The following is a 13,542-nucleotide window of genomic DNA, read 5'->3' as shown; positions in this document are numbered from 1 at the left end:
AGTCGCGTTTCTTTGTCTGCACAAATCATCAAGGCCGAATTAAATGAAAAGCCATTAGATGCCTGATTTTGACAAGAGCTTTTGGACATATCAGAGGCCACACGAATCAAATCATTTAATGCACTATGATCCACAACCGGGGCTACCAACGCTGGGAGGGACCGTGCTTTTCGTGTCTGAGATTGTGAAGAGTATTTTTTGGCAGTCACCTTGGCCGCAACTACTGAAGTTGCAGCCGGATTAGAGAGATTTTTGACAAAAGATTTGATTTGCGAGGGACGTTTGGCCACAGCTTTGATGTTTTTAGGTTTTTTTGTAAGAGCAGGCTTTTTGAACCCCGACCTACTAACATCACAAGTGTTTGACTTAACACCAAACAAAGGGTATGTTACTTTTTGCTGGTGCTCTAAAGCAGTGTCATGTGTGCCGCTCATATGATCAGTTATAGGATTTACAAAACACGGAATAGGCTGAAAAACATGTGAAGAGGATGAAGTCGGAAGGTAGGTCTGGGAGGCTATAGACCTCCTACTACTCGATGGCATGTCAACCTGAGCCAGACTTTCCAATTTAGAGGCAAACGTGAGATGCTCTGCCAATAGCTGATTAAGATGGGTGGAGTGCAGGTCAGCCTTTACAACTAAGACCTCAAACAGCTTCGCTAAAGCTAAGATAGCAGTATTCACAGACATGAGAGCTATCCCAGTGTTTACACTATGGGTGTCAACCAACCCCGATTCAATATTGCCCTGGGTAGTTATTTTACGCAGAGTTGGGGCTAAAAATGACTGAGCAGCACTAATATTTTTGAACAAAGCAGGCGATTTTGACTAATTTTCTGAACGAGTGTAAGATTAAAAGGCAGTAGCATTTATGTCAAGATCAATTGCGGGCATGTCTCCAGTATTCGGCATAGGAGATGATTTCGAATTCGCAGAGTCACTTATAGATATAACAGCGTACTCAGGAGTTACAATCGGGGGAACGACAGCACCAGTCAACACGTTATTTAACAAGATGCTATCTGTGAGGGACACATTTTCTTTAGCAAAAGTGACAGTAGCGACTCCCGCAGGGCCGGGTTTTGCCGAATCTTTTAATATACCTTCCTCGACTACCGTCTTAATTGGAGGTACAACAACAGAGTCCGTTTTTTCAGCAGAAGATCTTTGATTCATGAGGCCAAGTGGTAGGGGTATATTATTTACTTTATTAAGTTCTGACGGATTCGGCAGACTTGAATCACCCAAGAAAGGACGAATATCCATCCCTATTAGCATTTCTGCTTTTGTTTTAAACTTTAGGTTCGAGTTACTCGCACGAGGAGTGGAGCTCAAACGTGGTTTCTTCATTTTAGCAGATGACAATATATCAGTTGAATTTTCACCATTTGAAAAATGTAAGGCCAAAACTGGGGTCATACCGGTTTTTAAAGAAGAAATGCTGCGTTTCATTTTCACACAAAGGCAACAGAGCCCAAATGCAGCCAAATTACAATGTAAAACACCTCGCCACACGCCGCGCCAAACGCGGCAAAGCGGCTAAACTGGACTTGACCGGGACTTGCTCCGGTGCACGCGCGCGGTGTGCGCGCTCCCAATGCTTTATAGTACCGCGAGTTAAATCCAGTCCAAGTATGCTCGTGTAGAACGTAGTATGCTTCAAATCTAGTTCACCTTCTGGGCGTTGTAGTGAGAAATGTCCAATTCAAGAAACACTGCAGGAAGACCAAATGTGCTCGGCAGCGATCAGCAGCTAGGTGGGACTTGACCGGGACTTGCTCCGGTGCGCGCGCGCAGTGCGCGCGCTCCCAATGCTTTATAGTACCGCCCACAGAAACGGCAGCAAAGCCTTCTGGGCGTTGTAGTGAGAAATGTCCAATTCAAGAAACACTGCAGGAAGACCAAATGTGCTCGGCAGCGATCAGCGGCTAAGCAGGACTTGGCCGGGACTTGCTCCGGTGCAACCACATTACTCTCACCACATACATGGAGCATCGTAAACTGTAATCATTGCAAGGCAGTTTCCCGTTTCATGATGTGCCGTGAAGCTCCTTCCAAACCACCCTTGGTAAAAATCCCAACTAAAGGTTTGTGATCTGTGCATATCGTAAACTCCCTGCCCCACAGAAATCTCTTAAATTTCTCAACACCCCAAACAGATGCTAGTGCTTCCTTCTCCACAACTGAATATCTACTTTCTGGTCCCTTCAAAGATCTAGATGCAAACACCACAGTGTGCAACCCAATGTGATCCTCCTGCATAAGTACTGCACCAATGCCATAGTCACTGGCATCCACGAATACTAACGTGCGTTTCCCTTCAAAAATGTTCAAAATGGGCGCACTAACGATGCATGACTTGATCTCCTCAAACTCCCTCCTGCACTCATCACTCCACTTAAAAACAACTCCTTCACGAGTAAGCATCCTCATATTCCGTGACATATCAGACAAACCCTTGATGAATTTCCCATAAAACTCCACAAGACCCAGGAAAGACAACACATCCCCTTTTGACTTGGGTTCTCCCATCTTTTTTATAGCTTCAATAGCTTCCGCCTTGGGTTTGACACCTTCCCCCTGAAATTTCATGACCCAAATAAACCACTTTATTAGCCCTGAACGTGCATTTCTCCAAAGCTGCTGTGAGACCTGCTTCCTTCAAAATCCTCAAAACTCTCTTCAGGCGCTCATCATGTTCAACCTCGTTGCTCCCACGCACAAGTACATCGTCTTGGTAACACATTACACCATTCTCACCCACAAGCAGTCTATACATGATTCTCTGAAATATACTTGCCGCCGAAACTAAACCAAACGGCATGCGTATGTACCTGAAAAGACAGACGGGAGTGATAAAAGCCGTAAGATCCCTAGACTATGCATGTAATTCTGCTTGATGGTTAGCAGATTTTAAGTCCAATATTGAAAATACTTTGGACCCAGACACCCCCACCAATAGATCATCTATTCTCGGTAAAGGAAAGTTGTCTGCCACCACCATGCTATTTAAGTGTCTGAGGTTAACGCATAACCTCAAAGACCCATTGGATTTCCTGACCACTAGTATGGGGCTAACCCATTCTGACGCTTCTATCTTCTCAATCACCTCATCCTTCTCCATTTTCTTCAACTCTTTCTCCTCATCTAACCTGAGTTTGTGCACAAATCCTCTCAAACATCCCAACTTATTAGTGGTGTTCTCCAACTGATTGTCATTAGCATCCGCACTCTTCACAGATAGCACCTGCTCTGGATGACTTAAATCAAGCCTTATTTCTAATTCTGCCTGATCGTTCCATGAGAGTAACTCCCCACCCCTGTTGGCAACATATATAGTTCCTGTAGATTTCCTCTCTTTGAATTGTAGTTCACCTTCAAAACTCCCTATAATCTCTATAGGGACATCCCCATACGCATTCGCCCTGACAGAACTTTCCCAGAGCGTGCAGCAGTCAAACTTCTCCTTCCATACTTGTGCACTAATTAAAGTCTAATCTGCCCCACTATCGATGAGCATTGAGACAGGCACTCCACGAATCAACACAATGGCACAAGGTTTTTTCCTTCTCACTTTCCCATCAACAGCATTCACTGAATACACCACTTCTCTGCCAACCTCGCTGCAGAATTCATTCTCATAATCTGCTCTGACCTCATGCACCTGACTCGGCCCAGAACCAACATTTTTGCAACAGGCAAGGTGTCCCCCCATGCCACAGTCATGACATATTACATGCACTGCAAAACAATCTTTGTCAGACGCCAGATGCAAAAAACTCCCACATCTGTAACACCTCCTTCCCACAGACCCCTTGAACTCCCTGGAAGCTCCATCATCTCAGAAGTCTCTGGAAGAGCTAGTCTCCCTTGGCACCCCTTTTGCATCCTTCAACGGTAACCACTGTTAACTGGTCCCCTGGTACATTATGTTGCTGGGATCTCAACCCGGGGATTTACTGGGGTGCAGGTTTTCTTTCTTTTTTTTTTTCCTTCGTTGGGAGATCAACTCAGCATTGAGTATGCGAGTCCATCTCCACATGAAGGAAAAAAAAGAAAAACAAAATGGCCACCTCTAGGTCCCTTTTGAGAGGACGGTGGCCATAGAAGACATGTTACGAAATACCCACCGTCATCTGAAAAGAGACCTAGTCCCTTTTCTGTTTTATGCAACGGGCGCGGGCAGTGATTGCACAAAGATGCCCGGGAAAGGCAGATTGTGATTAGTCAATCGGTCTTTCCCGGGTGCCAATTATTTTTTCATTTTATACACATTCTGTATTCTAAAAATATTTTGTATTTATGACCTGTATGTCTCATTGTTTGTGTGCATTTTATTATTGTATTGACATTTATTTAGCTATTGTACTGCACTGTTAGGCCTATATTGTGTGTTCTGGAGTGAATTTTAACCAATACCTTATCCCTTTGCTGTTGTTTTCTTACATGTTACTTAACAGTGAAGTATGTTCCTTAGTCATTTGACTGTGTTTGTAATCATAATGCAATACATATATATGCTTCTTTATTTACAGCATATTTTGTAAGAGTGAACCTCTGCAATTGAGTTTTTTGATCTAGCTTGGTGAAGAGACCTGTTAGTTCTCTTCACACCCCTGAACAGAATGCTGTGGAAAAACCTTCTTAACAGTTAACATTGAATTGTAAATGACAGAGAGCTACAAACTAATATTACCGAATCATCCGAAGAGATTTGTTTTCATATTAAAATTTATCCGGGGAAAAGCAAATTAAATAATCGCAATACCATGTAGGACCGAGTGAAGGGGTGGGAAGAAGGTGGTTGGGCAAATGAAAAGGATTATGTAGCCAGTCTTGTAAAGCTATGGGTTAATACTGGTTTAATTGTGTATGCTATATCTACATTATACAAACTTTGTTTTTTAAATATTTTTCAGTTTGGCATCTGCCAGTTTCCTCCCAAAGTACTTCAGTTCTAAATGGAGCTTTTCCAAATTTCAAGTTCCCTCTGGCTCACCTTGTGTTTGTGCCTTTGGAACAGAACCTAATGCTGTTGTAGGTAAGTCCAAGTAATTGTTCAGGTAGAACAAGTGTTCAGCTTCCTAAAGTGTTACTGAATAGGGCCAGCTGCATGTCTCCCAAGGAGTACAGCTTTTTAAGCAAAAGAGTTTGACAATTGAAAGGGAAATTTAAAGAAGCATTGCTCCCCAAATATGTGTACATGCTTATTGCATATTTAAGACGTTCCCCTACCATGAAACGTATAAATGATTGATCATTGTTTTTATCATGAACCTATTGAAAAATAAAAAAACACATTTATTCATTAGTGATTTCTTTTCCACTATTTACTTTTGTTAAACATGTATATTTTTTCTTTTTTTCCTCTTGGAATAGTTCCTGTTTTTTTTGTTCTGTTTTAAAAATATATATTTTAGTTTGAATTCCTCTATCCCTTTCTCAGTCTCCCACTTTGTCTTGCTGTTGCACCACTAATTTGGTGCCCGACCACTATGTGTTTTTTTTGTTAAATTCTTTTTTACAAGTAGCCCCTGTCCTTGTTGCTTCCACCCTGCTCCCTGTCTTGTGTCTTTAATTTGGCTTGAAGACTGGTTCCCTCCCTGCACCTCCATTGTGTTGCCCCCACAATCCGCTAGCACAGTTCTTATCTACCTAAACATAGGGAGTGGCTTCTAGGCTAAATGCTGATCCTTGAGTCATTGGACATGGATTCTTCAGTGGAAAGCAGATTTCAGAGCAAAGCAAAGTAAATTTAGAATTTGTTTGTTTATAATAAGGTATGTATACAAGGGAATTCCTCTAAGGGAGATTTTTTGGGGGAGTCACCATTTCTTTTTAAAGTGGGCCTTCATCAGTCGAAAATTCCACTGGAACCTCCTACGTTTGGCTCTGTGTACATTTGAGTGTGAAGGCCAGCACTGGGTTTACAAGTCTCTTCTAATCTGAAACAGAGCTTTCCCTGAGTTGCTGGTGGTATTTCATACACAGTTCTGCAACCTAAAATAGTTTGTGATCCTTGAGAAATCTTCTCCGGCCTTGTGGTCTTCATCTACCTACGTTAAATTAACAAATGTGTACAGCGTTTAGGCCTGCACATCCATTTTGCGCTCTATGTGCTTTTATATTGTATTTTCACTGTAGCACTTCACCTTGCTTGGAGCTTGGGCGTGTGCTCCCCGCCCAGGCCTCCCACCTCCTGTGTACAATCAAGCCCAGGACAATGAGGGTGCAGGCCCTTTGTAGCTCTCCACAGAAGCACTCTGCACCGTGTTTTAGGTAAGGCAGAGGCTCTCCTGGACTGTGAGCCCATAATTGGGCTTTAGCCAGTTATTCTTGGCCTGCAAATCCATTTTGCGATCCGTGCGCTTTTAAATTGTATTTTCACTGTAGAATTTCTGGCTGTAATCTTTGTTTAAAAATGCATTTCGAAGGGATTCTGTCCTCCGACGTATTCCTTATCTTTGATAATACGTTTCCAGCTTGCTGGCCTCGGAATTTTTTTCTGTAGAGGGCGCTGCGCATCGACGTCCGCCAAGTCGATGTCCCTCGACGGCCACCGTATCGGCGCCGACGTCACCATGCCAATAAATAGCCACGCGCTGCGTCCGTTGCTCAGTTCCGTTTTTCCGCGCTTCGTGGGGCCTCGGAACGTCGTTGCTCAGTTCAGTCAGGTTAACTATCTATTTCGACTCAAATATTCGTTATCGTTCTCGATGGCTTCTTCATCAGAACAGACGACGCCGCGATCCGGCTTCAAGAAATGTCGACAACGGATCCACACAGGGTCTGTTTATGGTGCTTGGGGTCCGAGCACCATTGTTCGGAGTGTGAGGACTGCATGTCCATGACGGCGGAAACCTTGAAGGAGCGAAAGGGGAAGCTCAAGAGAGGTAAGTCATCCAAATCCTCCTTGAAAGTTTCGTCGGCTGAGTCGAGGCATTCATCGCCTCGCCGTCGAAAACATATAGAACCCTGATGGCAAGAATAATTGAGTTTATGGGTTGGTCTGCGCCTTCACCTGTTTTCCAACAGGGTGACCTAACAGATATATTGGACAAAGGCCCACAGGAGGACCAGGTGGTCCCCTTCCATGCAGCCCTACAAAGAAAAATTGCATCTAATTGGGAAACTCCCGAAGTTATCCCTGCAGTCAATAAAAGATTGTCAACCAAGTATAGGGTAACGGCTGCTGACCCTGAATACCTGTCAAAACACCCGACCCCAGAGAGCCTGGTGGTTCAAGCGGCAACTTCATCCAGCAGTAGGACTGCTTACCCTACTGTTCCACAGGATAGGGATGACAAGAGGTACGACTCTATGGCAAAGAAAGTCTTCTCTGCCTGTAGTATGGCGTTGAAGTCCATCAACGCCACCTGTACGCTCGCTAGTTTCAGTCACACACTATGGGAGTGTGCTTCATCAGCGGCTGACTGCATACCCGAAGGAGAGGAAAAGGAAGCCTTCCTTAACATTATTAAAGATGGCAAAGATGCCATGTGCGAATCACTTCAAACTGGCATCGATTCCGCTGACAGTATCAGCAGGGCCATGGCAGCAAGTACAACAATTCGCAGGCATGCGTTGTTGCGAAAGTCGGGCTTTGCCCCTGATGTACAGGCCAGACTTTTGAATATGCCCTTTGACGGCTCTTCATTATTCGGGAAAAAGGCTGATGACAGTCTGGAAAAGTTGCACACTTCTAAAGCAGCAGCAAAATCCTTAGGAGCTGCTATCCGCCAAACTCCTTTTCGCCCCTCAGGAACCTCTGGGAGAGGAAAGTCCTTTCGCTATTATTCCGCATTCGGGAAAGGCAGAGGACAGCCGGCTCAAAGAGGCCAAAGGAGATCCACCCGAGGTGGACGGGTCAAAAGTACTAAGACTGCAGCAGCAGCAGGTGCCTCTTTACCCTCGGCATCTGCATCAGCCGCCCCCAAACCACTCTGAGGCCTTCCCACACAATACACCTGTAGGGGGCAGGTTGTTAAACGAGTCTTCACGAGATCGCTGGTTACCTTTTCTTCCTGGAGACCGTGGAGTTGAGGTTGCCAGTCTGTCGGAGTATCTCTTGCCGATGAATGAGTAGCGCGAGAAATTAGCCCAATACCCTCCTGACGATATATGACAGGATGGCACTGAACCAACTCCCAATGCCACGGGTGGCACTTCTCCGTATTTACGTGGCGTCGGGACAGTGTTTCCACTGGCAGAGAAGGCTTAATGAAGACACCGATAATGGTGGAAGCTGAACTCCGGAACATCCAAGAGGGTATCAAGGCACAGGTACCGGCAGGGCACAAGACAGGTAAAGGAGGAAGGTCTGCAAGGTCAAACAGAACAGACAAGGGAATCCTACTATCCTAGCAGAAGGGAAGCAAACCAGGAACCCAGACAGGAACTCCCCTACCCTAACCCAGGAGGCAGGCAAGGACAAGGTAGAACTGGGAAGCAAGGGGTAGGAGGACTAAGGAGCAGGGAGAGGACAAGGAGGAAAGGCTGGACTAGGCAGGATGAGGCAGAGTAAGGAACTGGAGAGGCTGAACAAGGCAGGATAAGGCAGAGCAAGGAACTGGAGAGGCTGAGGCACGGACGCCAGGGCTCCAGCAGCGCATGCACAGTAACAACCGTGTTGAGACGCGTTGTCCCTGTGTATGCAGCGCTCTTTTAAAGCCCGGCATCAAAGCGAGGCTTGGAACGCATGTTCCGACACTGCGCATGCGCGGGAAGTCGGATACTGACGATCCGCGCATGCGCAGATCCTCGCAAGATGGCGGCGCCCACGGAGCCTATCTGGACCGCGGGCCGGCGTGGGGAAAGACGCCACCGCGGGTACAGCCTCCATGAAGGAGGAGACCGCTGCGGCCGTGGACCCGGGACTCCAGAACAGGTAAGTGGCGCCTGCGAGCGAGCGCGCGGTGTGACACCATACCCCCTCCCGGATAACCCCGGAGCACCGGGTTTCCAAGGGTAGCGGAGATAGAAGTCCCGAACCAGGCGCGGTGCATGCACGAAGGAGCGTGGTTCCCAAGTACAGTCACAGGCAGGATAACCTTTCCAGCTGACCAGGAGTTGCAGAGCACCCCGCCAAATCCGTGAATCACATATCTCCTGCACCTCAAACTCAGGGACCCCCCGAACCAAGACCGGGGCAGGACGGGAACAGGTGCGACCCATAACATCGGGCACATAGGGCTTCAAAAGAGAGACATGAAAGACAGGATGGACCCTCCAAGAACGTGGCAGAGACAAACGAAAGGCAACAGAAGAAACACGCCCAATGATGCGAAAGGGACCAAAAAAGCGGGGAGCCAGTTTCACTGGTAAATTGCGTACCGGTAGATTCTTGGAGGACAGCCATACCCTGTCCCCAACATGAAGGACAGGCTCAGGGCTCCGTCTCTTGTCAGCCTGTTCCTTCATACGTGCTTGTGCCACTGCCAAGGTACCGGCCGCCAGGCGATGTTGATTGCGGATCAGGGATACCAGGGCATCTGCAGATGGTACGGCACTGGAAGATGTAGGACGAACTGGCAGCAATCTGGGGTGAAGACCAGAAGAGCAGAAAAAGGGGCTGAGTCCGGTAGCAGAATGAACAGCATTGTTGTAAGCTGCTTCCGCGGTGTCCAACCATTCCGACAAGTTGTCTTGAGTGGCATTGGCATAACAACGTAGGTATTGCTCAAGGGTTTGATTGGTGCGCTGCGTCTGCCCATTGGTCTGTGGATGATAGCCGGAACTCAGGGCTCGCTGAATGTCCAAATGCCGACACAGTTGGTCCCAAAAAGATGAGATGTATTGAGATCCCCGGTCCGATAGAATTTTCTCCGGAAGACCATGAAGACGATACACCTCGTTTAGAAAACGTCGTGCCATCTGGGAGGCAGTGGGCAGTTTGGGAAAGGGCAAGAAATTAGCAGTCTTGGTGAAGCAGTCCACCACCACCATTATACATGTGAAACCACCAGACAGGGGCAGGTCAACAATGAAATCCGTGGCGATGGTATGCCAAGGGTACGGAGGCGTAGGCGTGGGTTTCAGGAGACCAATGGGCCTTTTGCGAGGAATCTTGATCTGGGCACATACAGGGCAGGAATCCACGTAGTGCTTTACCAGCGTGGCCCATCCAGGCCACCAGTACTGCCGTGCAACCAGTTCTTGTGTTGTGTGGACTCCACGGTGACCACAAACGACGGAATCATGGCAATTCTGTAGAACGATCTTCTGGAGCTCCAAGGTGGGAACGTACAGACGATCCTTAAAGAACAACAAGCCGTCACGTTCTCTGATGTCAGAGCGTTTTAGTATCTGTAATCTTGAGGGATCCGTTCGTGTGGCTTCTATCAACTGTTGGAGCTGGGGAGTCACCATTGATAGAAAATGCTTTGACGCTATCAGAGGCTCCAGTTCCTTGGCACCTTCAATGTTGTTTTCCAGAGACCGAGACAGAGCATCAGCCTTCGTATTCTGGGAACAAGGAATGTACGTGACGGTGAAATCAAACTGCGAAAAGAAAAAGGCCCAACGAGCATGACGGGAGGTTCTGCATTGCAAAGAGCGCAGGAACTGTAGATTACGGTGATCTGTGCGAACCACCACCGGGTACCTCCCACCCAGCAAGTGATGTCGCCACTCCTCGAGAGCTGCTTTCATAGCCAGTAATTCCTTTTCAATCACTGCATAGTTTCTCTCGCTCGCTGACAATTTCCGTGAGTAGTAAGCCACCGGGTGCTCTGTTCCCGTGACTGAATCTTGCTGTAGTAAGACCGCACCAATTGCGTAGTCCGAAGCGTCTGTTTCAACCACAAATGGCTTTTCATCATCTGGATGTCTAAGAACAGGAGCCGACATGAAGGATTTTTTCAATTCCAGAAATGCCTCCTCGGCCTGCGTGTCCCAGAGAAATGGCACCTTGGTACTGGTCAGGCGGATTAGGCTGTTGGCAAGTTGAGAAAAGCGTGGAATGAAGCGTCGATAAAAGTTGGCGAAGCCCAAGAACCTTTGAAGTGACTTCACGCCATGTGGCGGTTTCCATTCTCGTATAGCTTGCAGTTTCACGGGATCCATCCGTACTCCCGTGCTGCTGATCACATAGCCCAGAAATTCCATGCTTTCCATATGAAAATGACATTTTTCTACCTTGGCATACAGGCCGTTAGCTGTTAGTCTACGGAGAGCTTCCTGAACATGCGCAACATGTGCAGTTCGAGTGTCAGAAAAAACCAGGATGTCATCAAGGTATACCCATACAGATATTCCAATAAGGTCCGAAAAGACATCGTCCATGAACCGCTGGAAGACGGCTGGGGCGTTGCAGAGTCCAAACGGCATCACCCTGTACTCGTAGTGACCGATAGGTGTTTTGAAGGCCGTCTTCCACTCATCTCCCTTCCTAATCCGCACCAGGTGATAGGCCCCTCTTAGATCCAGCTTGGTGAAGATTTGTGCTGATTTCAGGGATTCGATGATGTCCCGGATGAGTGGTAATGGGTACCTGTCCTTCCTCGTGATCTCATTTAGTTGACGATAATTGATACAAGGGCGCAAAGTACCCTCTTTCTTCTTGACGAAGAATAACGGGAATCCTGCGGGGGACTTGGACGGCACTATGTAGCCCTTGTTGAGGCAATCCTTAATGTACTCCTGTAGGACGCCTTTCTCAAGTTGAGTCAACGAATAGATCTTGCCGTGGGGAATGACCGCATCGGGCAGGATGTCAATGGAACAGTCAAAGTGCCGGTGGGGCGGTAATGGTATGTCCTCAGGCCTGGAGAACGCCTTGTGGTATCCGGCATATTCCTGAGGTACCAACTGGGTGGCACATAAACGGGCAGATACGTCAACAGGATTGAGGGACTCCAAAATTGCAGGAAAGGTTTCGTGAAGTCCACAGTCCCGAGGACAACGCGTCGAAGAGAACACCAGGGAACGAGCGGTCCAGTCGACCTGAGGATTGTGATATAACAGCCAAGGTAAGCCCAGCACCACCGGAAAAGAGGGAGACTTGATGACATCCAACGAAATCCGTTCGAGATGCCCTTCCACAGAGAGCCACAAGGGATCGGACTGTTGGCAGACTGGACCAGAAGACAAAGCAGAACCATCAATCACCTCGACCACAGTTGGTCGTTCTTTGTAATGTAAACGGATCCCATTGGCAATCGCGAACGAGGCATCGATGTAGTTGCCGGATGCTCCACAATCCAGAAGGGCCCAGGTTTTCATACACTTCCCTAGCCAGGCAACACCGACTTTCAGGATCAACAAGGGTACCGGGTTCATAGGAGGAAGGTCAGATTCAGAGAGGCGGCCCGCTGCTGCCTTCGCCTCAAACAACGGGCCTGTTAGTTTTCCTGCTTCTTCAGAGGGCGTAGCGGACAGGTGCCTAGAAAATGACCCGAACCACCGCAATACAAGCACAAGTTTTGCTGTCGTCTTCTTTTCTTTTCGGCCTCGGACAACGGGCCTCGGATGGCACCCAACTGCATGGGTTCTGGGCCCACATCGGTAGAGACAGCTGGTCCGGGGTTCAGTACCGGAAGAACCGGGTGATACCTGTCAGATCTGCGACGTTCACTCCGTCGTTCAGCTAACCTGTGGTCAATGCGTAAGACTTGTTCCACCAATGCAGGCAACGTTTTTGGCTCCGGGATGTGCAGCAATTCGTCTTTGTACTCTTCTCGTAGTCCCCGACGAAACAAGGTTTTCTGAATGATTTCGGGCCATTGTGAATCGGTTGCTAATTGTCGAAACCGACTTATGTAGTGGATTATGTCACCTGGTCCTTGTTTGATCTCCATTAATTGATTCTGGGCCATGGCTGCCAAATAGGGCGGTTTAAAAACATCCAAAAAGGCTTTCTCGAAAGCAGCGAAATCACCCAACAGGGGACTGTTGGTAGAGACCAAAGGTGCGGCCCAAGCAAGTGCATTGCCGGTTAGGTTTCCAAGGATATACCCGATCTTTGCCTTGTCTTGACCAAAATGACTTGACCTGAACTGGAAATGGATCCGACAGTGTGTACAGAACTCTGCCACTCGACGCGGGTCACCATCATACTTTATCGGAGTAGTGTAAGCCATGGAGTTCTCAGGTGGTGTAGCTGGTTGTGAGGGGTTAGCCATACTCCGACCCATCGCTTGTCGAAGGGTGTCGTTCTCCTGGCGGAGGGTGGTCATTTCAAGACGCATGGCACGCATTTCGTCGCGTAATTCCTGCATGTCGTCCATGTCGAGACTGAAGGAAAGGCGTCTCAATCTGTTAAACGAGTCTTCACGAGATCGCTGGTTACCTTTTCGTCCTGGAGACCGTGGAGTTGAGGTTGCCAGTCTGTCGGAGTATCTCTTGCCGATGAATGAGTAGCGCGAGAAATTAGCCCAATACCCTCCTGACGATATATGACAGGATGGCACTGAACCAACTCCCAACGCCACTGGTGGCACTTCTCCGTATTTACGTGCCGTCGGGACAGTGTTTCCACTGGCAGAGAAGGCTTAATGAAGACACCGATAATGGTGGAAGCTGAACTCCGGAACATCCAAGA

The 13,542-nt window shown here is 47.7% G+C and overlaps 1 protein-coding gene across 2 annotated transcripts in view; it reads left to right on the top strand.

The window, feature by feature from the left end:
- Positions 1-13,542, top strand: part of WDR45B (WD repeat domain 45B) — a 1,026,954-nt gene that overhangs the window by 936,434 nt on the left and 76,978 nt on the right. For both annotated transcript variants that reach the window (XM_069654530.1, XM_069654532.1), the window contains one exon: positions 4,922-5,043. In XM_069654530.1, coding sequence (XP_069510631.1) covers positions 4,922-5,043 — 122 coding nt within the window. The remainder of the gene's footprint in view (positions 1-4,921; positions 5,044-13,542) is intronic.

This window comes from Ambystoma mexicanum, chromosome 3q (assembly GCF_040938575.1).
Source record: "Ambystoma mexicanum isolate Mex_15411 chromosome 3q, UKY_AmexF1_1, whole genome shotgun sequence".
Classification (NCBI taxonomy): Eukaryota; Metazoa; Chordata; class Amphibia; order Caudata; family Ambystomatidae; genus Ambystoma; species Ambystoma mexicanum.
This window is presented reverse-complemented; position numbering and strand designations above follow the sequence as displayed.